This window comes from Bicyclus anynana, chromosome 10 (assembly GCF_947172395.1).
Source record: "Bicyclus anynana chromosome 10, ilBicAnyn1.1, whole genome shotgun sequence".
In the NCBI taxonomy this organism is placed as follows: domain Eukaryota; kingdom Metazoa; phylum Arthropoda; class Insecta; order Lepidoptera; family Nymphalidae; genus Bicyclus; species Bicyclus anynana.
The window spans coordinates 8,020,680-8,044,103 of record NC_069092.1 but is presented as its reverse complement, the minus strand read 5'-3'; the positions used below and the strand labels follow the sequence as shown (position 1 = coordinate 8,044,103).

At 36.4% G+C, this 23,424-nt stretch overlaps 1 protein-coding gene across 3 annotated transcripts; it reads left to right on the top strand.

The window, feature by feature from the left end:
* Positions 1-414: 414 nt before the first annotated feature.
* LOC112043612 (uncharacterized) lies at positions 415-23,036 on the top strand. 3 transcript variants are annotated; one of them, XM_024079107.2, is made up of 11 exons: positions 415-912; positions 1,396-1,488; positions 4,511-4,626; positions 5,769-5,856; positions 7,646-7,725; positions 12,343-12,474; positions 12,998-13,099; positions 13,924-14,110; positions 14,736-14,794; positions 15,260-15,595; positions 16,039-23,036. In XM_024079107.2, exons 1-11 carry the CDS (start codon positions 812-814, stop codon positions 17,292-17,294), a joined length of 2,550 nt encoding a protein of 849 aa, XP_023934875.2. In that variant the 5' UTR covers positions 415-811; the 3' UTR covers positions 17,295-23,036. The 3 variants fall into 3 exon arrangements, with proteins under 3 accessions (XP_023934875.2, XP_023934874.2, XP_023934876.2); XM_024079106.2 differs by having other exon boundaries at positions 12,340-12,474; XM_024079108.2 differs by lacking the exon at positions 1,396-1,488 and having other exon boundaries at positions 12,340-12,474.
* Positions 23,037-23,424: the final 388 nt, after the last annotated feature.

Here is a 23,424-nt window from a genome sequence, read left to right as displayed (position 1 = left end):
GACGTAGGCTTTTTAACTCACGATCTCGGGGTGCCCGGACTGATACACTCAGGCCAAAACCTCGCACAGCATTACAACTATGACGAATCCTAGTTGTAATGCTGTGCGCTTGTACTGCCGCCACCTCGTCGCATGTTTTGTGTTTTTTGTGTTATTCATTGGATTCATTTTTTGATTTTTCATTTTAATTCTGTTCGTATTCGGTTTGGTATATAAATATTTTAATTTTATTTGTTTGATTGTTCAAAAAATATGTCAGTCACAACGGATGGCAGGTGTCAAAGTATTATTATTATTATTGGGTACTTTACTGTCTGGCATGATGTGTTGGTGGTGTTCTGGTTTACCCTATCACAATTTATGGATGCCTTAAAATTAAGTTGGCAACACTAAATCTAATAGTCAAGTCAACTAGTCAAGTCAAAATGAGTCAAATCAATCGCGTTTGACTCGAGTTGTGACTTCTTTTCAAGTTTTCACTTTTCTAATAAACATTTAACATATTTTTAAACGAGCGAAGAAGTGCTGTAAACTTTTACAAATCATAAATAAAAAATAAACTAACAAGTCTTCGTAGCGATGTAATCGATTTTTCTGTGAAACGTTTCTAAAATTATTCGTGCCATTTAGAAATCTCGACCCATAGCAGGGAAGCAATATTCTCGTAAACAAGTGCCCTACATTTGTTTCTTTTCTCAAAATGGATGAAAGTCGTCTATTCGGAGTGGCTTTTACTAAAGAAGTCACCTAAAACCGTGTAATGGAAAGCCACAACTTGGGGTGTATATGCATTGAATAAGCATCTGTTGTTATGTATACTTTAATGGAGATAGCTCTCACCATAGTAGTGCTCACTACACTCGTGATTGTTGTGTTTGCCTGTGTGTGTGGCTGCAAAAACTCCAACCAAAAGTAAGTATTAAACAGTTTTTACACAACACATTATACTTCACATAGATTTCATTTATGGTCACTTTCAGCCACTAAATATTGTTATAAGCGAGACAATACTACTTTTTTACTAAATAAAATCCCTTCATTACAACACTCATTGATGTAACTTAATGTTAGTAAAATATAAAATAAAAACATAGATCAAAAACAACTTTGTAATGAAGTACTTTTTTTACATATGAATATTTGCCATATATTTTATTTTATATGACTAATTTTCCCATTCCCCTCCAACTAGTCGGGAGAGACTGTATTAGTGGGTACGACACTAGATCAACGGGGAGTGGATTTAAATACCACCCCTGGGTTATGAGTCCGACTCTAAATGATACATAAAACGGAATAAAATAAATAGTAATAAAACCTTTTAAAGTTCTGCTTTACAATTTTAATATAGTTACATCTTAGATTGACATATTACAGATTTTTTGTATTTAACAGAAGTGAGTTGGTTGGGACGGCCGGTGTTGTCAAAATCCGTTTGGATGAGGAGGTACCTTCCCCGGTGCCCACAACTCCCGCGTCTGTCAAGCGGTTTGTCTCAAAGCATGCCCTAGACATTACATTAATGGGGCTAACATAGTTGTTAAAACTAATCTCATATTAATTAACATTAATTACTAGATCATCAGGCCTAAGAATTATGCCACAACATATCTTATGAAGAGAAAAAGACATTGTTGACCAATAGCGGTAGACAAACCATAAATATTGCTCTCCTTTGTACTATTGCAAAAAAAGAGAGAGATATTTCTGGTTCAGTCATGTATTATGTAATTTTGTCTTCATGAGATATGTTGGAGCACACATCATAGGCCTACATAACATATTTATGTATATTATTTATTCATTTTGTTTATTAATTGTCTTTTCTTATTGTTGAAAAAATTATAATTATGAATAATACAATAGAACCTCTTTTTATGTCAAACCTGGATAAGTCAAAACCTTCACAACTAAATAAACTCCAAAACCTCCATTACTCGAAATTTTAACTCTCTATAATCAAATCAAAATAATCTATAAATATTTTCCCTCCATAACTTGAAAAATATTCCTGTTTAATTATATAACACAAATTATTAAAAGTCTCATTTTATGTTCTTCTTAGGTTCTATTGTGTTATAATTGTGTTATAATTGTTCCCGCTGTTGCTCTTGTGCATATAATATAGCCTTATATTAGATAGCCTAATAACCTTTATCAATTAATAGGCTATCAACACTGAAAGACTTTTTTCAATACAACTGTAGTTCTTGGGATCAGCACATTGATTATTGTGAATGATTATTTTTTTTATTCCATAAATATACATAACAAGTTTTAGTAATACACATACTATTTATTATTGAAAGGAAAATAATAGTTTTATGATAAAATATTTATATAATTTATATAATTTATTTATCTATATATTTATAAAAAGCACACCAACAATACAAATTAAACATTAAAAAAATCAAATAAAACATGTCACATGAAAGAATTATGAAATGCTTATGCATATAAACAATAGGCGCACATATCATTTATATAATTATATGTCAATATTATATAATTAATTAATAACTCCCATATTATAAAACTTATAACTAGTGAGTAAAGTTTTTACTTAGAAGTTAAAACTCTGTATAAAATGCAGAATAATTATATTCTTCTTCTTTGTCGCTGCGCTCTTGACAGAGCGGTCGTGGTCTTTAGGAGGTGTTGGAGGCAGATGTAATATGCCTCACGAGCATTCGCCACTTAATTATATTACCTATTACTTAATATGTAACACAAAAACTTTAGTGTATTTTTTGAATAGTATTAAAAATTAACATGGTTTTTAATTTTTTTATTAATTATAACATGGATAATTGAGGCATAACTGGGTTTTCTTCTCGTTTATTTTCCACTTAAATATAAATTTGTGTTTGCCAGGACAATGGTAAATTTAAAATCTTATTAGAAGTTGATGTTTATTTTCTAAAGTGACTCATAGAATCATTCACAAAATCAATACAAATATTACAAATTTGAAAGTAAGATTTTCTATGTTTTACCTTTCATAGCTAACTATATCTAAACCTATTTAGATAAATTTTGGTTACTGATAACTTGAACCCTGGAGGAGAACATACTACATATATCATGCTATTGAGATACAGAAGATAATATATGTAAATAATATAATTCAACAGTCTATAATACATATTAACCATTGAAATTATTCATAAGGTCAAAAGCAAGCCCTCCCCAAGCAATACATAGCCCCCCGTCTGATAAAATCTGTGCATTATTTTTTGAAATAAGTTTGACCATTTATTTTTTAAATATAATCAATATTACCTGTCCCTTCCAATATGTAGTTTTTGCTTGTATACATAGGGTGGTGATTGAACCCAAAACCATTTGGGTTCAATTTTACTTGGGAGTTACTTAACTGTGGCACTATTTTGTTTTGTTTGTTTTCAATACTTTATTGAACAAGAAACATAAACAACAAAGGAAACATGATTGAGGCATTTTCTACCAACTACTGAGATTTTTTATACAGCTAGCCAAGAAAATATGACCATTGAGGCTTTCAATGTTGGTATTTTTTTTAATTAGCCATTAGGTATATCAGAGTGACTACAGATTACATATTATATTGATATCCATACTAATATATAAAACTGAAGAGTTTGTTTGTTTGCTTGAATGTGCTAATCTCAGAAACTACTGGTCTGATTTGACCATTTGATTCAGTGTTAGATAGCCCATTTATTAGGAAAGCCATAAGTTATAGCTATATTTATATATTATCCCCGTATTCCTACAGGAACGGGAACCATGCGGGTAAAACCGCGCGGGGTCATCTAGTTGAAGTATCTAAAGAGATAATGTACCTGACACAGCTCATTAGCATATTTAGATGTTAAGTTAATATGCTATTGTGTAGCAGCTACAATTTATTTTAATTTATTATACTAACATGTTCATTAAACATCTACTTTATTAATGTTGTCCAATGCTAATTAATATTGCATGTGTTAAACTGTTGTTTAGTTTTATTATTGGAATGCTACATGTAAATAGCTGTTATTATTTTTATAGTACCTAATAAATAATTAATAACTTTAAACAATCTTTTAATTGTTTTAATCTAGTTTTGTTATTGTGTCGATTTTTCACAAATCGGTACTGATTGTGTCCATTCTTCTAACTTTTATTTCTGAAATTTTTTTTCTTTAATGATCTGACCCGATTTGTGAAAAATTGTGTAGAATAACGAAGTTGGATTTAAATATGTAATTATGATAATTCCCACTTTCACAAAAAAAATATTAAATAATCCTACAGTACAATATAAGAACCATCACAGAAAAATAAAAAATGATTTTATCTAAATTGTAATTTTCAGAATTAACGAAATTCAGTATCATAATTTTCTTTCCTTCATAGGTAAACCCTATATTATTTCTCGTACTACATCGTCTTCCATCATACTTCAGTGTAGTTAATAGCCAGAAATATATAGAAGAAGTCTCATTTTTTAAACATGATTAATTAAAAATAAATCTGGATGTAGGGCGTCGACGCAAAACAGCCAACGCAGCCTGCCGGAAATACCACATCCCGTTGGTAGACATGACAGCGGAGACACCGCGTCGGAAATATACGCTACAGTTACAAATGTAGAGGAAGGTAAAAATATTTTTAGTAAGTTTCTGTATATTCTGGCAAGTTCGTTCATGACACTCCCATTGTATGCGGGCGACGAGGGGAAAGACTCTCCCTGGGTCCCTTTAAGGGTGTGAAATCGTGCGTGCGGGGAAGTGAGGGCGTCAGTCGTGGGGTTTTTCATTCATCGCTACAGGCCCGCTCCCGCGTCAGGAGTGTTACGAACGAAGTTGCCAAGCTATAAGAGTATTTTTTTACTCTTTACAAGTTTGCACTTGACTACAGTCTCACCGGATAGTAAGTTATGATGCAGTCTATGATGGAAGCGGGCTAACTTGTTAGGAGGAGGATGAAAATCTGCACCCCTTCCGGCTTCTATACAATATGGTACCGGAATGCTAACTCGCTTGGCGGTACGTCTTTGCCGATAGGGTGGTAACTAACGACTGAAGTCTCCCACCAGGCAAACCTGGACCAATTAAGAAAACATCAATCGGCCCAGCCGGGGATCGAACCCAGGACCTCCGTCTAGTTATTCCACTGCGCATAACACTGCGCCACGGAGACCGTCAAAATGAGTTGGAGGTGTAAATATCTCAGCCCGACCCAGGATTCAAACGCAGGATCTCGTGATCTGGAGCTACCAGTAATCTATCCTGTGGACCAACGAAGCAGTTAAATTATGTAAATGGGTCAATTGTTGTTGGTATTTGATTATCTATGTATGTAATACCTACAGTACTACAATTACTTCTCAAAACAATGTCTCACATTCTAAATATTACAATTGACGACTGAATTCAACTTGAATTTCCGAGAAATTATTGTTCTCCTCGAATAGTGTAAGACATTGAATACAATACAATACCAACATTGTAAACTTCTGTGAATCATTTGAACGGATCTCGCATTTATTACGAGGTTCAATTGACAAATTAACCATTTATCCCTCCTGAGCGGAAAAAGAAAACTTACGTACCTAGATGCAATTAAGTAATTGCATTGTCTTGCTACTGAATACGATCGAGTTGGATCTAATCGATGATCATATCAATAAACATTACATAAATTATACATTAAAGGACCGCTACTAGGAACTGATCGATACGTACATCTTAATCGATTAGTTTATTTTCAGTATGTTATCAAGTTCTGCATTCTTCCAGGTAACAAGGCCTTAGTGGCCGCTTCTACGAGCCGGGACCATCCGTATGAACACGCATATGCTAAGCTACAAAATGAAAGTCATAATGTGTAAGTATTTTTTTTTATTATTGACAAATTAATACTTGAGTACAATAACCGATGCTTAGATGACTAGTTTACCATGCAACCCTGATTGACATCATTCCGGAAGGTTAACCGCTTGACGAATACATCTTTGCCTACAATTCTAGCGAAGCACGGAAAAAGCCTACCAACAAACCAGTGCGGTTAAGTTTATGCTCTCTTGGTGACTTTCGTGATAAAGTCAATCGAGCCTGTCGATTCAATAACAAACGTTATTGAATGATGCAAAATCTATTTTGTAGCATTTTGTCTGTAGCAAAACTATAAACGTCAAAGGAGTTGGGAAGCTTCCATTTTGAAGTGTTAATTTCTTATGGGGGTGTAAACCACTTGGTAACGTAACGCGTTACATCTTTTTCATGACGTTGGCACGTTTAACACTATTGCACTTGACAGAGCAAACTTTGTATTAATTTTACGACCACAGACTATTTTAACTATTCTACTAACGACTATTTTCCATGTTGCTGCTGTCAAAACGTTCTTCACTTGTCTCCGACAGAGGATTTTTAATTTCATTCAATAATTAATTAATTAAAACAATTAGTATAAGTCGAGCCACGTTTTTTTTATTTGCTGCTTAGCCAAGTTAACTAAATAATATAAAATCCTAATTTTCCACCAATCCAATCTCAATTATTCAAAATTAGCATCATAACATTCCAAGTGGAAATCTAACCCAGGTCCTCTCGGATGCACAAACGAATGCATCGTTTAAGTAGAGGTCGAAGTTGTTTGTAACTTGATGCATGAATGTAAGAAGCATGATACCAGCAATTATTGTTCTAATAAAAAAGGCGATCGTTTGTTTTGCACTTGAGAAATCTTCACATGGACGCGATGAGTATTTTAATCTCTGATTTCTCCAAAGCGATTATGATAAACTGCAAGTATAATCGGATTTTTATTGGCATAATATTCCCAGCACTTAAATAAATTAAATAAATTGAATTAATTTTTCATTAAAGTTTGTTTATATATGAAGTGTGATGATTGTCCACTTGAAAGTTGATTTGGGGGATGAAAGTAACATCACAAGAAAAATGCTGCAAATAGAAGGACAATAGAGAAGAGGTCTTAAAGCCAAAGAAGAGATGGTTGGAGTGTGTGTAAGAAGATAACTGTGTGTGTAAAGGGAGTTAGTGATGAGTTGACGCGTGAGAGAGGTCAATGGAAAAAGAGGTCATATGGTGCCGACCCCACTTAAGTTGGATAAGGGCAAGGCAATGATGATGATGTTTTACATATCGCTATCCATCCATTGCTGGCAAGGTTTTTTTTTTGTTTTTTTGAATATCATCGTCACCGATAGACGTCCACTGGTGGACATAGGCCTCTTGCGTGGACTTTCAAACAACGGTTTCAGAGTCGCCAGCATCCAGCGGCTCCCTGCATCCCGCTTGATGTTCTCAGTCCATATAACGGGACATAATGATAAAATATAGTACCTACTTAATAATAAACTTAAAGGAGCAAATTTGTATTACATCCGATATAGTATAATTTGAAAACGGAACGATTTACCTTTAAAAAAATATAAATGCACAGTACATACATAGCCCATAGTGCTCGAAATTTTATCTGGAAAGATAGAAAAATTATGTAGACGTATGCTCCATGTTTGCGATGCCGCGTGCATGTCGCTATTAAATAGCAATCCTCATTTGCAATGGATTAATTAAATGCGTTACAATAATTTGATTTAAGTTTGCGGAAATAATCATTACATAACGAGACGTATTTTTTTTTACAGAACGGTGGAAATAATACCAGATCAAAGTTCCGATAATGATATTCAAATAGAGGAAAGAGAAACAGCTTCTGCGGCAGCAGGTATCTATAATATCTACGATATTTATCTTTTAATTGTTAAGCCGTGTTCGATTTCTATCGTCTATCAACATGATAAAATTTACTATAACAGATTCATTATGAAAGATTTATAATCTCTATTAGTTATTTGTATAATCTGTTTATTTACAAACTTTAAATTTGAATCTTTCAAACATCCCTTGCAAGAAGGTTGACTCGTAAAAGATATAAAGAAATAGATTACAAGAAAAGATATACAATAAATACTATATTTAAAGGGTTTTGTGCGAATATATTACAGTAAAAGGTAAGCCTTATGGTATTTATCATAGGCAGCTTGTCTTTAATATATCAATTTAAAATAAATATTGCAGTCGTTATCATATTATGCAATTTGTTTTTAGAATCATGTAAACATTTCAAGATATTAAGACCACTCATATCGTATTTTTCGAATAAAAAATTCCATTCGCTGATTGATCATCGAAGATCAAATCTATACATAATTTCCTTGTAATATACAATCTTGAGATTTTGCACAAGTAATAAAAGAAGATTATCTATATATGCAATGATAAATTTATACTATAATTACGGGTAGTTTACGTCCCAAAATCACAGCAAAAAGTGATTCGAATTTAGCTTTAATTCCATTATACAAGCTAGGTCTCACAAAAAAAATATATTAAAACATTTTTGTTGTAAATAAAATCTCTACAATTTTAGTAACATTCAATCGTAAAACCAAACCAGACATTGTTTGTAGAGGGGTTTTTAGGGATCTGTATCTCATTACTAGCTGACGCCGCGCGGTTTCACTCGCGTGGTTCCCGTTCCCGTAGGAATATGGGGATAATATATAGCCTATAGCCTTCCTCGTTAAATGGGCTATCTAACACTGAAAAAATTTTCAAATCAGACCAGTAGTTCCTGAGATTAGCGCGTTCAATCAAACAAACAAACAAACTTTTCAGCTTTATAATATTAGTATAGATAAACACAAAATGTCATTATCATTAAGTTTTTACAGCACTGTGAGACAAATACTATTCTCCTGTATCCGTAAGCTCTACAGCTTTCTTGGAGTCTGCAGAATCAACTTGATAACTCAGGGGTTTTGAACTTTTTGCTGACATCATTATCCTGTCCATATTTCTTCGCAGTCTTCAGGCTATGGTAGACTTTAAAATTGTGGAAATATTAAAAGTACTCTTTCATAATCAAAGAACACTTATTTCAAGTAGCAAGTATTCTGTTCACAAGCACTTTTCAAACGTCAATTTTGACTGTTTTTAAAGACTCTACGATAGGTTCAGAAAGCAGATTTTGCTAAGTTCTTTGTAACATACAATTTTAATCACTGACTTGGCCAAATTAACAGTGGTTTACTTAAACACGTACAAACATAATACGAGAGCTAGAACCCTCTCATAGCCCCACCGTTTTATCCTCACTTGACCGAATTGTGCCCATTCAATTGAAATCTATGTCGTCAAACCACTTCGTGATGAAATATAATAGGTATCTTAGTAGGTACTAGCGGGGACGCCGTCGACTTCAACAACGCATAAATACATTTATATAAAAATACACCTCTCTACTTAACGATGAAAAGCAAGCTGCGTATTTTAAAATATCTAAGCGTAACAATAATTGTTGGAATTTTCAGAAAAAGTCTTGCCGCCTGTAAGTTTTCATAGAAAACACTGCCTAACTCCTTCAATGCAAGTTGACAAAAGTCCGTGATGGTGTATCTTTTAAGGATACCAATAGTCTAAGAGACGGTGAACCACAGACCTTCGTCATTTTATAAAAGATGATAGTTTGTTAGCTCATGCTCCTACCATAGGCGGTTCATAGTACGGTAGCAAATTATGGAGTTTAGATCGTGGTGGCTTTGGAAGTTAGTAGGTTTCAAGGATCCAGATCGTCAACCGTCATAAGTATAAAGTGTAATTTTTTTACGTTTTCCTCTGCATAATATGAGAAATTATATCCCCTTTCGCCTGACACCTAGAGCTTTATGGCAACCCTACACTAGAGATCCTTAAAGTTTTATTTTAAATGGTGTTAAAGGTTGATGCGAAGCTAATTGACTGGTGACTGGGTATGTAATTTTTCTTATCATGCTGATGAAAATGCACATTTATTATTTATACTTAGACGGTTGAGGGTCCGGATTCTTTAAGCCTGCTTACTTCCAAAACCACCACGGTCTAAACTCCATAGTAGGCCACCGTACGTACTTACCTATGGTGTCAACATGAGCTTACAAATTTTCAGCTTTATAAAATGACGAAGGTCTGACGTTCGCTGGCTCTCCGTCTACAATGTATCTACAAAATATGGTCACGTAAAATAAAAATTTTAATAAAAAAAATACAGCCGACTTCAAAACCTAAAAACGTACCCACTAAACTAAAAAGCGAAAAATAACATTATAATATGTTCTACCTGCTGATCAGTATGAAGGCGGTGCTAAGCCGGTGATGTATTAATTCAAGCCATGTGAGCATATCTTATAGATTTAGATTTTGCAGACAATGTTGTTTCATGTGGTCCTGTCAGAAATGGCTTAAATTAAGACAACACCGGCTAAGCACCGACTTCATACTGATCAGCAGGTAGAACATATTATAATGTTATTTTTCGCTTTTTAGTTTAGTGGGTACGTTTTTAGGTTTTGAAGTCGGTTGTATTTTTTTTATTAAAATTTTTATTATTTTTCAATTTTTAGGGTAAAATTTCATCTCAAACGAATACATCAGACCACTAATGACAGTCACAACCCATCTTGGTGCAAAATTCTTAGCAATACAAATTAATCAAGCCCAAGCACAAGGTAGCTACCGTAAACCGTCAAGGGGTTCCCTTCATTGACCTTGGTCTTCATCATCAGACCCCTAATAACAGACACAACTCATCTAGGTAGAAAGTTCTCAGCAATACGAATTAATCAAGGCCAAACACAAGGTAGTTACTGTTAACTGTTAAGGAGTTCCCTTAATTGTCCTTGGTCTTCATCACCAAACCCCTAAATGACAGTCACAACCTATCTATGTAGAAAGTTCTCATTAAGACAAATTAATCAAGCCCAAACACAAGGTAACTGCTGTAAATCGCCAAGGAGTTCCCTCGTCTGTTTTATGACTCCATCATCAGATCGATTTTAAACCTTCATAATTTTGTATTTCTTAAAGGCACTAAATGGAAAAGCTCACGAACACACTAGACACCCATATAATATTTGAAAGTTCCCCTCAATTTCTCCAGGATTCCATCATCAGATCTTGTCATGATGGCAATGGGACCAAATGGGGACTATACCGTTTCAAACAAAAAAAGAATTTTTGAAATCGGTCCAGGCGTCTTTGAGTAATCGGTGTACATACATAAAAAAAAAAAAAAAAAAATACCGACCGAATTGAGAACCTCCTCCTTTTTGAAGTCGGTTAATAAGAGTTTACACAGATTTTCTTGCGGACGAAATCGCGCATATTGTATTTCATTACAATGTTTAACAATTGTCAATTAATGAACATAACTTTCTCTAATATTATAAATGTTAGTTTAGATATCGGTTATCACTGAACACACTTGAATTTGAAGTGGTGTTGTGATATTGATAATGTAAATTGGATGTATTAAATTGCTTTTGTTGTCACAGTAATCCTAAAACTGTTTAAAAATGATTTGAAAATCGTATAGTGCTTTATTTTAATTGTTAATATTCATTCATAGTATAAAATTTTAATTAAAGATTAAGAAAATCAACTTTATTTATTATTTTAAGTTACATCTCCATTATATAAAAATACATGTCATAAATTAAATTTCAACATAATAATTATTACAATGGACCTCGGCGGATTTATTCATTTCCGGTCAAAAGTCTTATTATAGTAAACTTTTTCAAGCAAAAAAATAATTTAATGATGTCAAAAACCCATTGATTTTTTCTTTAATGTTTAACCTTTCACTAAGGTGAAATGTTATCTATACCTACTTATAATAAATCTGTAGAGAGGTCAATTCTAAACGTGAAATATATTTCCAAAATAACTATCAGAGGTTGATTAGTGATCGATACTGATGCTAAAAATGCAGTCAATAAAATTTTTGCCTGTCTGTCTGTATGTTCGTTATAGAAAAAAAAACTACTCGGGACCATCGGGAGTGTAACGAATGAATTTGCCAAGCTATACGTACCTACCGCGTTGTAGTAGCAATTGATGTCAAGGGCAATTTGTTAAAATAGTTTTGATGAATATTGTTGTCACTTATTTGGATAAGGATTAATATCATGTCTATAAAAAAAGTACCGTAAAAAAGTTTATAGTGAGTTAAAAGACAACAATTCTGTCTTACATAACTTTAAACGACTATCTAAGGCAGGGCACGCAACGAAAGCTCTCCAAAGGAATATATATTTCCAGTTTTCGCCAAATTTTTCATTAATGCTCCTCTCCTATAGATCATAGCGTGATGTTATATAGCCTATAACTTTTCTCGTTAAATGGACTAATCAACACAAAAATAGTTTATTTTCAGCTGTCAATGATGATTAGTATAGATTTGACTTCCATTACTATACTTAATTGTCATTGAAAAATGCAAATAATGCGATGTACTCAGCAGAAGCGGTGCTGATATCGGCGTCAGTCGCCATCAGCGGGCAGCTGCCGTCGAGCCAGGAGCTGCCCTACATCACGCCGCCGTCGCCGCGCGCGCCCGACACGCACTTCAGCGGGGACTCCACCGACTCCGCCAGTACGTACGCCAGTGTGTTACTGGGAACATTTAGCAGCAGCAGTGCTGATATCGGCGTCAGTCGCCATCAGCGGGCAGCTGCCGTCGAGCCAGGAGCTGCCCTACATCACGCCGCCGACGCCGCGCGCGCCCGACACGCACTTCAGCGGGGACTCCACCGACTCCGCCAGTACGTACGCCAGTGTGTTACTGGGAACATTTAGCAGCAGCGGTGCTGATATCGGCGTCAGTCGCCATCAGCGGGCAGCTGCCGTCGAGCCAGGAGCTGCCCTACATCACGCCGCCGACGCCGCGCGCGCCCGACACGCACTTCAGCGGGGACTCCACCGACTCCGCCAGTACGTACGCCAGTGTGTTACTGGGAACATTTAGCTACGCGAGACTTCTGACAAAACAACACAAGAATAATATTTTTCATCAGCTTATTAGTATAGCCTGCTCAATGCAGGAAACAGGTCTTTTTCTCCATCTGTGAAAAGAAGGAAAAGGATGATAATTAATAGAAAGAATGATTTGGTTACAGAGGGTTACACCAGCATATCGGTGCGGGAGCCGCTCAGCAACATTCGGGCGCAGAACGTCAAGCCGTTGCAGCCGCACTATGCCACAGTATCTGATGACTCTGGTTGGTACATTCGATTAAGTAGACATTGTAGTAATTTGTGTTAGTTTATTTCATTAAAATTCATTGTAGTATTTTAAAGGTTAATTCTAGATTTTAAATCATATGATATTTGTTGTTTTTTCTAGTCCTATTTTGTAATCTACTCGATATAAAACCTCAAACCATAATACACGCACTATGCTACAGTATCTGATGATTCGATGAAGTAGACATTCTAGTATTTTATTTCATTAAAATTCATTGTAGTATTTTAAAGTTTAATTCTAGATTTGAAATTATATGATATTGATTTTTATTCTACTCCTATTTTGTAACCTACTCAATATAAAATCTCAAACCATATCAAAAAGCTATTTATTTCTACAGGTCGTTTGGTAATGTTATTATCACACGGGTAAACAGTGCTGCAATTTTTGTTTTATTAATTTTTAATGACTTCCATGAATTTTCCATTACTTAATGAAATCAAGTATAATTAATTAAATGTTTCCATGAAGCCTGAATTCAGGCTTCCTTAGAAGAGACATATCCTTATATGCCACTGCACGTAATTAGTCCATTGTAGCACTCGTATTGACTATTGTGCAATTAGTTTCACCTTGTTGCACAAAAATCACTCGTGTACCAATTTCATTACATGACAGTAACATGAATAACTATCATTTGACTCAGATAATTTAATTATCTGAGATCATTTCAAATTTATCTAGGTTTCGGGCATATATGACTAAATTGGCTGCAAATTAAGTCTTTTTTAACTTCCCGCAATGTATCTTTTTTCCGAACATCCTGTATATCTTTAAAAATAAGAACGCGGTCCACAGATGAAATGTACGAAGCGATCGAGGGCGCGAGCGTGGGCGAGGGCTCTGACACGTACGCGCAGATCGCGCCCGAGCCGCGCCGCCGGCAGCCGCCCGCTACTGAACCCGCTACCACGCCCGCGCACGCCCACGCCTCCGCGTCCGCGCCCGCGCCCGTACTACAGCCGGACGTGGTGCACCACGCTAGGTAACTTGACGTCTTTGGGATTGATACCACCATGGGCGTAGCCAGGATTCTATCTAGACAGGGGGGGGGGGGTCAGCTATAGTTAACCCCCCCCCCTCTCCCTATTTGTAATGTGAAATGTGAAATACTCAATTTAAGTATTTAAATATACTTAAATTGAGTATTTCACATTAAAAATTGATAATGTCCACTAAAACTAGTTTTACGGCCGAAACCGAAACCGAATTTAAGCCTTATAAGGCCCCCTTCGCAAACGCTTCGAAAACTAGAAAAATGTATGAGAATGACATTTGCTATCGAGCTATTTGTCCCCATCTAAATTCACTGAGAAAAGAAATATAGTTAATGAAACGGGGCATGCGTTAACAAAAGAGTGTACGAGATATCAACAACAATACCCAAAGATTACCTTTTAAAAAAAGTGCTATTCCACTATCTCTGTATAGAGATTCATTTTTTATTCTTTACTATAAAGTTGACTCTTATGTAAGTAGTCGGGTGAGGATTGAACCTATGTCCTTTCGGTTGTATCCGGTAATTTATATATCTGGTAAGCAAACATATAACCCCGTCTCGCGGCAACTTTGGTTAATTAATTTAATGATAAATTATTTTCTTACTATAGGAGAAGTGCACCGCCTGAAATCGGAACGTCAACTTCTAATGCTACACATTCCAGACAAGGTAAATTAATAATGTACCGTTTTACCTTACTTTTAATTGTTCTTCTGATATTAAGACTGATAATGTATGAAGTCTGCCAATCCGCATTGGGCCAGCGTGGTGGACTATTGGCCTAACCCCTCTCATTCTGAGAGGAGACTCGAGCTCGGCAGTGAGCCGAATATGGGTTGATAACGATACGATACTTCCTAAAGTCTCCACACTTAAAAGTCCACAATTGGGTATTTGAATACCTTTTATTTTTATGAGTCATTCAGGAAAGTGTCCGCGTGAAACTCATTTTATAAAAATCACGGGCGAACCGATTTTTCCGGGATAAAAAGTAGCATAAGTGTTAATCTAAAGTAAAATCTATTTCCATTCCAAATTTCAACCAAATCGTTTCAATAGCTTCGGCATAATAGAGCAACAAACATACTAACACACTTTAATAATGCCTATAATAGTGTGATATTACAATTTCAGCGTCAATGTCCTCGTGTTCAAACTCAACTGGAGCGCTCGGCTCGCCCAAGCCGGAGAAGCGACAAGCTAACTCCCCACTGCCGCCACCCCCCCACACCAATCACCCTACCCACCAGTCACACCAGTCTCTGCCGCCGCACCAGACTCACCAGTCTCACCCACCACATCCACCTCACCCGCCGCACCAGTCGCACCCGCCTCACCAGTCGCACCCGCCGCACCAGTCGCACCCGCCTCACCAGTCTCACCCACCGCACCAGTCTCACCCAGTGCACCCGCCTGCGCCGCGCTCCGCCGACCCACTCGCGCAACGACATCAACGGATACTGAGCACTGGTAATTATCTTTCTATATGCATATGTTTGTAATAATGATTATAATGGTATATAACGCCTATATTGAATGTGCTTAGTTAGAAAATGCCTATTGGCAATTGTATAGTAGATACTTGTTGTCAGTCAAGTAATATTTAGTAAGATTTTTCTATTAAAATGTCTAAAGTGTTAAAAAGTTATGTAGCAAATAAATAAGAATGATAAGTAAAATAATTGTTAAATATTCCTTTAGTGGTCAAAAACTTTATATCGGCATAACAAATAAAACACATCAAGTGTTTCGTAGCAGGAAGCATGGCTCGGGATCATGGTGCTTGGAAGTCCCTACAAAAAGCTCATTTCCTGCAGCAGACGTCCATCGGCAGATGTGATAATGACGAGATTTTTACTTTTACTGTCATTTGTTATTTTTGTTTTGGTGTTAATTTCCTTTGTCCTCGTCAGGTGACCTCCATTTCAATCACGACAAACTGCGGCGCAGTCTCAATGAGAAACACCAACGCAACAACAGTTGCGTCAGTTCCTCCGACTTCTACGGTTGCAACTACCCTGTCGAGAAGCATCGCTTCAGTTCCGGGGATTTAGTCCGGCCGCTAGTGGCCAGGGAACTGAACTTTGACATAGACCAGAAGGAGAATGTGGCAGATAATCTGTACAACTCTATCGACGCCCCCGGTGGTCCTGGATACAGTGACTATTCCTCTGCGGAACCCAACAACAGTCTCGGTTCCGAACACCGCGCCACAGAAAGCCCGTCGCGTAACGTCGAAGAGATGTACGCGAAAGTGATGAAGAAAGCGAAAACCAAAGAGGAATCGCAAAGGAAGTCGAAAGATTTGACGAACGACGCTGAGTCTAAAAACGCAAAGTATCGCGGCGACGATCCCGGCTACGAAACCATTGATAAGAAGTTGTTCGCAAACCACGGATACGAAACCATCGCTAGGAAAGAACGTAAGAACTCCAACCAAGACCCGGGTTACGAGACAGTGAAGGATATAAACAAAAGTGGATCAGGCTTCAGTAACAATAACTTGTTGAAATTGAATCACATAACAGCAGATAGCGGTCCCAACAGCATCATGAGCAGTGACCCTGGCTACGAACATATATCTAAAGGGGATGCGAACGCTTCTGACTCAGATCCTAACTACGAAGTGCTGAGGAATCAACCCTCCACACCCCCTTACGCCACGATCGCACCCAACTACAAAGTACAACCCACTTATTCGACAGTGAACAAACGACCGGCACACAACTGGCAGGCGAATAACAATGACGAATCTGTCGTTGAACCGAACTACGAATCAATGACCAACGATCCGTTGTACACTACGGGCAGTGAATCAGATCCGAATTACGAGTCGGTCCGGCCCAAGGATCCTAATTATGAAAGCGTCAACCAGGATCCCAATTATGAATCCTTGAGGAGCAAGGATCCGAAATACGAATCGGTCCGTTCTAAAGACTCGGCGCGTTCCAAAAAGGACCCGAACTATGAAAGTGTTAAATATTTCGAATTGTCCAAGCGTGAGCCGCCTTACGAGAAAGTGAACTCGGAACGAAACGAAGGGCCCAGTGTGGACCGCTCGGATTCTTCTGCGGGATACGAAAAAATCAATGTCCCTGCGACGAAGGATTCAAAAAACAGTATTAATAATGGTGCTGATTGCACTGTGAGTGATTATTTCCAGGTTTAATTTTGATATAAGACTATTTATTTAAATAATTTGAACCTAGACGATGATACTGCGTGTATGTTAGTGTTTCAACCGTACCTAGGAATCACTTTGAGATTGTGTGCTTTTTTATTTATTGAATATTTTTACAATAACGCTATGTATTACCTCAAAGATAGATTAAATCTAATATCTTCCTTAGGTATCTGTGATATATGTATTATGAGTGTGAATATTGTTTTACTCGATTAAGTTTTTTTTTTATTCCCATGTCGGTGACATTTTATTTTTTTAAACGGACGGAATTTAAAAATGTTTGTAATCTCCATTTATTAGCGTGTTCATATTTTTATATACGAACTTATTATACACGTGATTTTTATATCTACCGCATGTACAAAGTGTATATTGTACATAAAATACACGTTTTAGGTAAGATGTTTTACACGTTTTCTTAAGTTGAATACATAGTGTCATCACTATCAGCATATCTTTGGTTTTTTAAACGGAATAGGAAGAAATATGGCCTAGATTTTAAAGCTTATAAACCTTTATACTATATCTGTTACTAAATATGCTTGATGCCCGAAACAAACACAGACAACCGAAAATTCTATTATTAATTATTTTTCTTTAAGTTAAATTTTAATTAACATCAATTAGTCTCTAAACCAGTTCACGTGTTAACCGAAAACAATAGTATAAAGAAAACCGCTTCTGTACGCTTAGATCGTTTAAACTACGCAACTAATTTGAATACGGTTTTCATCTAATAATGTGATTTAAGAAGAAAGTTTATAAGTACATCACATTGTTTTCCACGCGTATGAAGTCACGGGCGTCCGCTAGTGATATACACCGTTAAGTTTCCTTCGTCTTAAACTGAAATCCCACATAATGTACCCAATGTATATTCATCATCATCATATCAGCCGATGGACGTCCACTGCAGGACATAGGCCTTTTGTAGGGACTTCCAAACATCACGATACTGAGCCAACTGCATCCAGCGAATCCCTGCGACTCGCTTGATGTCGTCAGTCCACCTGGTGGGGGGTCGGCCAACACTGCGCTTACTAGTGCGGGGTCGCCATTCCAGCACTTTGGGACCCCAACGTCCATCGGCTCTTCGCACTATGTGCCCCGCCCATTGCCACTTCAGCTTCGCAACTCGTTGAGCTATGTCGGTGACTTTGGTTCTTCTGCGGATCTCCTCATTTCTGATTCGATCACGCAGAGATACTCCTAACATAGCTCGTTCCATCGCCCGCTGTGTGACTCTGAGCCTTCTTATGAGGCCCATAGTTAGCGACCAAGTCTCGGAAGCATAGGTCATCACTGGCAACACGCACTGTTCGAAGACTTTTGTCTTCAGGCACTGAGGAATTTCGGACGAAAAGATGTCGCGAAGCTTCCCGAATGCAGCCCAGCCGAGTTGGATTCGACGGTTGACCTCTTTCTCGAAATTGGACCTACCTAACTGGATCATATGTCCTAGGTATATGTATTCGTCTACAATTTCGAGTGCAGCGTTCTCAACTATAACTGGGTGGAGCGATACATGAGCATTACACATTATTTTTGTTTTGCCCATGTTCATTTTCAGGCCCACCTGTTGAGAAACGCTGCTGAGGTCATTGAGCATGGTACTAAGGTCATCCAGAGTCTGTGCCATGATGACTACATCATCCGCGAACCGCAGTTGAGTGATGTACTCGCCATTGATGTTGATGCCAAGTCCGCCCCAGTCCAGAAGCTTAAAGACGTCTTCCAATGCGGCGGTAAATAGCTTCGGAGAGATCACATCTCCCTGACGCACTCCTCGCTGCAACTGGATTGGCCTCGTAGTCTGATCCTGAATACGGACTGACATAGTGGCGTTCTCGTACAAGCACTTCAACGCTTGGATATACCTGTAATCAATTCGGCATCTCTGCAATGACCTTAGCACAGCCCAGGTTTCCACCGAATCGAAGGCTTTCTCATAGTCCACAAACGCTAAGCAAAGTGGCTGGTTATACTCGTGAGTCTTCTGTATAACCTGCCGCAGCGTATGGATGTGGTCTATGGTGCTAAAGCCTTTTCGGAAACCGGCTTGTTCGGGAGGCTGGAAGTCGTCAAACCTATTAGCGAGACGATTCGTAATGACTCTCGAGAACAATTTGTAAACATGGCTTAGCAGCGAGATGGGTCTGTAATTCTTCAGCAAGGTGTTGTCACCTTTTTTGAAGAACAGAACCACCACACTCCTATGCCACGCCTCAGGCGTCGTGCCCTCGTGAATGACGGAATTGAACAATCGCTGAAGGACTTTAAGTATCGGTTTTCCACCCGCTTTCAGGAGTTCTGCTGTGATTCCGTCCTCACCTGGCGCCTTATTGTTCTTCAGTTGTTTGAGAGCCACACTAATCTCGTATAGGCTGACGTCCGGGATATCTTCGGTATAGTGTCGGGTCAACTTGGCTCTGGGGTCTTTAGCCAAGTTGTCAACAGGCTGCTGAGTAGTCATGTATAGCTGTCCATAGAACTTCTCGACCTCACTTAATAACTCGGGCTTGGAAGAAATAAGATTACCGTGCTCGGTCTTCAAACGCGTCAGCTGCCTCTGTCCAATAGACAGATCTCTAGCGAAAACTTTCGAGCCGCGATTGTTTTCAATCGTGTATATTGTAATGTATATTATCCAATTCAAAAAAAAAAATCAAGGAATTACGATTACGATTATCTTAAAACACCCTGTATTTTCAAACACCTTTTAAAACATCCTGTATTTTCAAACACCTATTCGCCGTGATGCCGCTATGCGGCTCGTCGGTTCCTTAGGTCATTTAGCCTAAACTATACTAATAGCATTAACAACTGAGTCTTAGGGCCATAAATCATTTCTCTATATCTATCTCGCTTGCACTTATGGGTCTTATGGAGCCGTCTAGTGAAGGGTGTAACAATGAAAGACATATTATCGATAAGTAAAGTTTATTATCGTATCTTGTTCACAAAATTAAAAAAATTAACAATATTTGATTTAATATAATACATATTTCATATTATATAATTATTAACTAAATAAAATTAATCTTCATCTGAGTCTTCATCATCAGAATCTTCGTCTTCTGCCAAATTTATTATATATTAGTATCCATAGTGCGCAACGAGTAACACATGAATGTATTTATTTAATTGCAGTAAACACATTTATAGCAAAAAAAATACGCAATGCAATTACATTAGAAACCGACCAATCAGAATCGTCCAAATCATTATTGACTCATCATTAGCACGTGCGCAGGTAGCCGTTTATCGATAATTAGGGTGCGCAGGTAGGCGCGCTGCACATTCCTATCTTTTTTGACTTTTATGACCGGACGACTCAGATGATAATGCGCATACTATAGATCAAAGTTCAATGACTTCATACAAAACAGAATTAAACAGGATGTTGAAATTTTTCATAAATTAATTTTTCTTTTCGCTGTGAGTTTGAGTGTGAATTAGCTTGAGGTCATTTTTAATGTTGTTAATAGGTTTCTTGTATTGGACTAATAAAAGTCGGGGCAGCTTACAGACGATGGAACTAGCACTGTGTATAAAGGAATGAATGAGCTTAAGTGACTGATACACAGTATTTGTATCTGTCACCTTGATTGATTGAATGAATACGATGATTGAATGTTTAATTGATGATGAATAGATGATTGAATGTATGAAAAACATGATCAGATATTGTTCAGAGTGTAATTATAAACGTAACAAATGTACTAGGATTGATTGTGGTTGTCGATGCATGCAGCGCAAAAACATTGTTAAACCACTTTAATAAATATACATAATCGGAATTTTAACTACAGAACCGAAAGACACATTCAATATGCTATAGTCAGTCTATAGGAAAAATCTAGATTATAAATGGAGTCTACTTTTAAAAATTGCTGTATGTATATGTCGATCTTTACCTCCAAATATCTCTTTATCGTGACATATTACTTGACATTTTGACGTGACAACGTTTTAAAATTCGAAGGAGCCTCGAAAGAAGATGACGTCATACGTCGTTCCCTCGCTCTAGGCTTGCCAATTTTTTTTTTAAAGAAATATAGTATATTCTGGTCTATGAAAATTATTAAACAGTATTTCAGAAAAACGATTTTTTTTTAATTCTAACCATTCCACCAGTATTTTCTTCTGACATTGTCACGTTCAACTATAGTCAGTAAACCGACATTACAGACAACCGGTTTTTATTTGTTTGTCCTATCATCTATGTTTATATAGGAGGTTCTATGTTTGTTTTGTCTTGAAAAAAATTAAAATATCAACGAGTCCATTATGCCAGTCTTTAAGCAAAAAAAGTTTAAACCCCATTGACTTTAAACACATTTCCTGTTACTTACTACTGTAGTTTTATGTTACTCTTTTGCGAGAACTGATTTGGATTATAAAAAGTTGTATAAAGCATTTAACTTTTACTTATTTTGAAACTCTTTATAACATTAAAAACATAATTATGTTTAAAATATTAAATTAGAATTGTATGATATTAATATTATGTTTATTCTAGTTGTATTTTGTTACTTTTACACAAATTATGTTTTTTTAAGTATTTTTAACATTAACTCGACATAAATGTTTAATATGAAATATGATAAATTGATAAGGTAACTTATAAAGTAGTACCTGAATATTTTGTTTTTGCTAATAATAATAATTTATTATAAAAAGTTTAACAGATCAGTTGAATATGGTATGTTCTTATTTATGTACTTTTATTATAATTAAATTCAAGTCACACAGTTTATAATTCCTGCTGAACTTTGTCTTTTATATTATGCAGTAACAGATTCCGTTTCAAAAGTTAATTTTTTAAAAATATGTACTTATTTAAATTAATAAAAAAGTAACTAACATACTTAATATTTCATGTTAACAGTTTCTAAAATAATAAAAACAAAAGTTTTGTCATTTTATTTTTAAATTTAATTTCGCAATAAAAATCCGAAAATGATTATTTTTACCTGGGCACATATTGTGCTTCGGTAGTGTTTATGAAGCGAAATAATTACTTCACACTAAAAGTGATATTTTGTGCATTCATTCATTCATTCATACAATACAGAAGCATAATATATGGAGATCTCAGACCAATTATTCTAAAGGACATGCCTCGCTAGACATTAATTTTCTGTCAAAGTTTATGATCAATGATCTAATGCGATTATAAAAACTGACTCTATAGTATCGATGTTTCATAGTTGTAATCGTGTTCGTCGGTTAAAGAGTTTCGTAAAAATACCTTTATGTGTAATTGAATGGTGTAAAAAACGGGCAAAAACTTCTAGCTTAAAAGATTTATACCAAATCTAAGCTCGTTTTCCTCAAAAACAATTACAGAAAAATCGTTTGTGAATGTCGAAAGGGTCTGGTCCTACTATAATTGGTCTGAGATTGAGATGAATCTAGAATTAATTCACCGAGTTTATACCTCGTATGGGTAATATTTTAGCTATTTTTTAATGTAAAATGTGTTATCTGTCTAAGACTGTGTTTCGTCGCATTTTTTTCAATAAGTACTGTAAACCACCCTGTAAATATCAACTGCTTACTGCATATTTAATACTTACTATATTTTTTATGTATTATTCTACCAATATATTATGTACTTTTTATAACAATATATTACTCTTATACATATTATTGTCATTCCATTTGATTAGATACAATCATGAAAATGATATTAAAGAAAATAAAATAATGCCATACTTTAAAGATGTTTGATACTTACTCGTAACAACCTACATATTATGTCATTTTATATATGATCATTGTTAATTATAGACTTTCAACATGACAGCATTCCGTAATGACCGGAACACTATAGCTTGGCAACTTCGTTCGTAACACTCCCGATGGCGCGAGCCGGGGGGCGTGTAGCGATGAATGAAAAACCCACGACTGATGCACCTCACTTCCCCGCACGCACGATTTCAAATACGCGCAGTCTTTCGCCCCCCCATGCCCGCATGGGGTTGTATCAACGAACTTGACAGACTATAAATCGATTGGCGCACGCACCTATTTGCCACTGTGGTCAATTACCACGGCCAAAGCCTACCCATTTTCATAAATTACGCAATTCATTGATACTAAAATACAC

Bases quoted from the DNA above. Each gene is read 5' to 3' on its own strand.
- LOC112043612 (XM_024079106.2), top strand. From the start codon at position 812: ATGTATACTTTAATGGAGATAGCTCTCACCATAGTAGTGCTCACTACA. The intron at 5,857-7,645 runs GTAAGTATTTTT...TTTTTTTTACAG, and splicing joins CAAAATGAAAGTCATAATGT to AACGGTGGAAATAATACCAG. The intron at 7,726-12,339 runs GTATCTATAATA...CGATGTACTCAG, and splicing joins AACAGCTTCTGCGGCAGCAG to CAGAAGCGGTGCTGATATCG.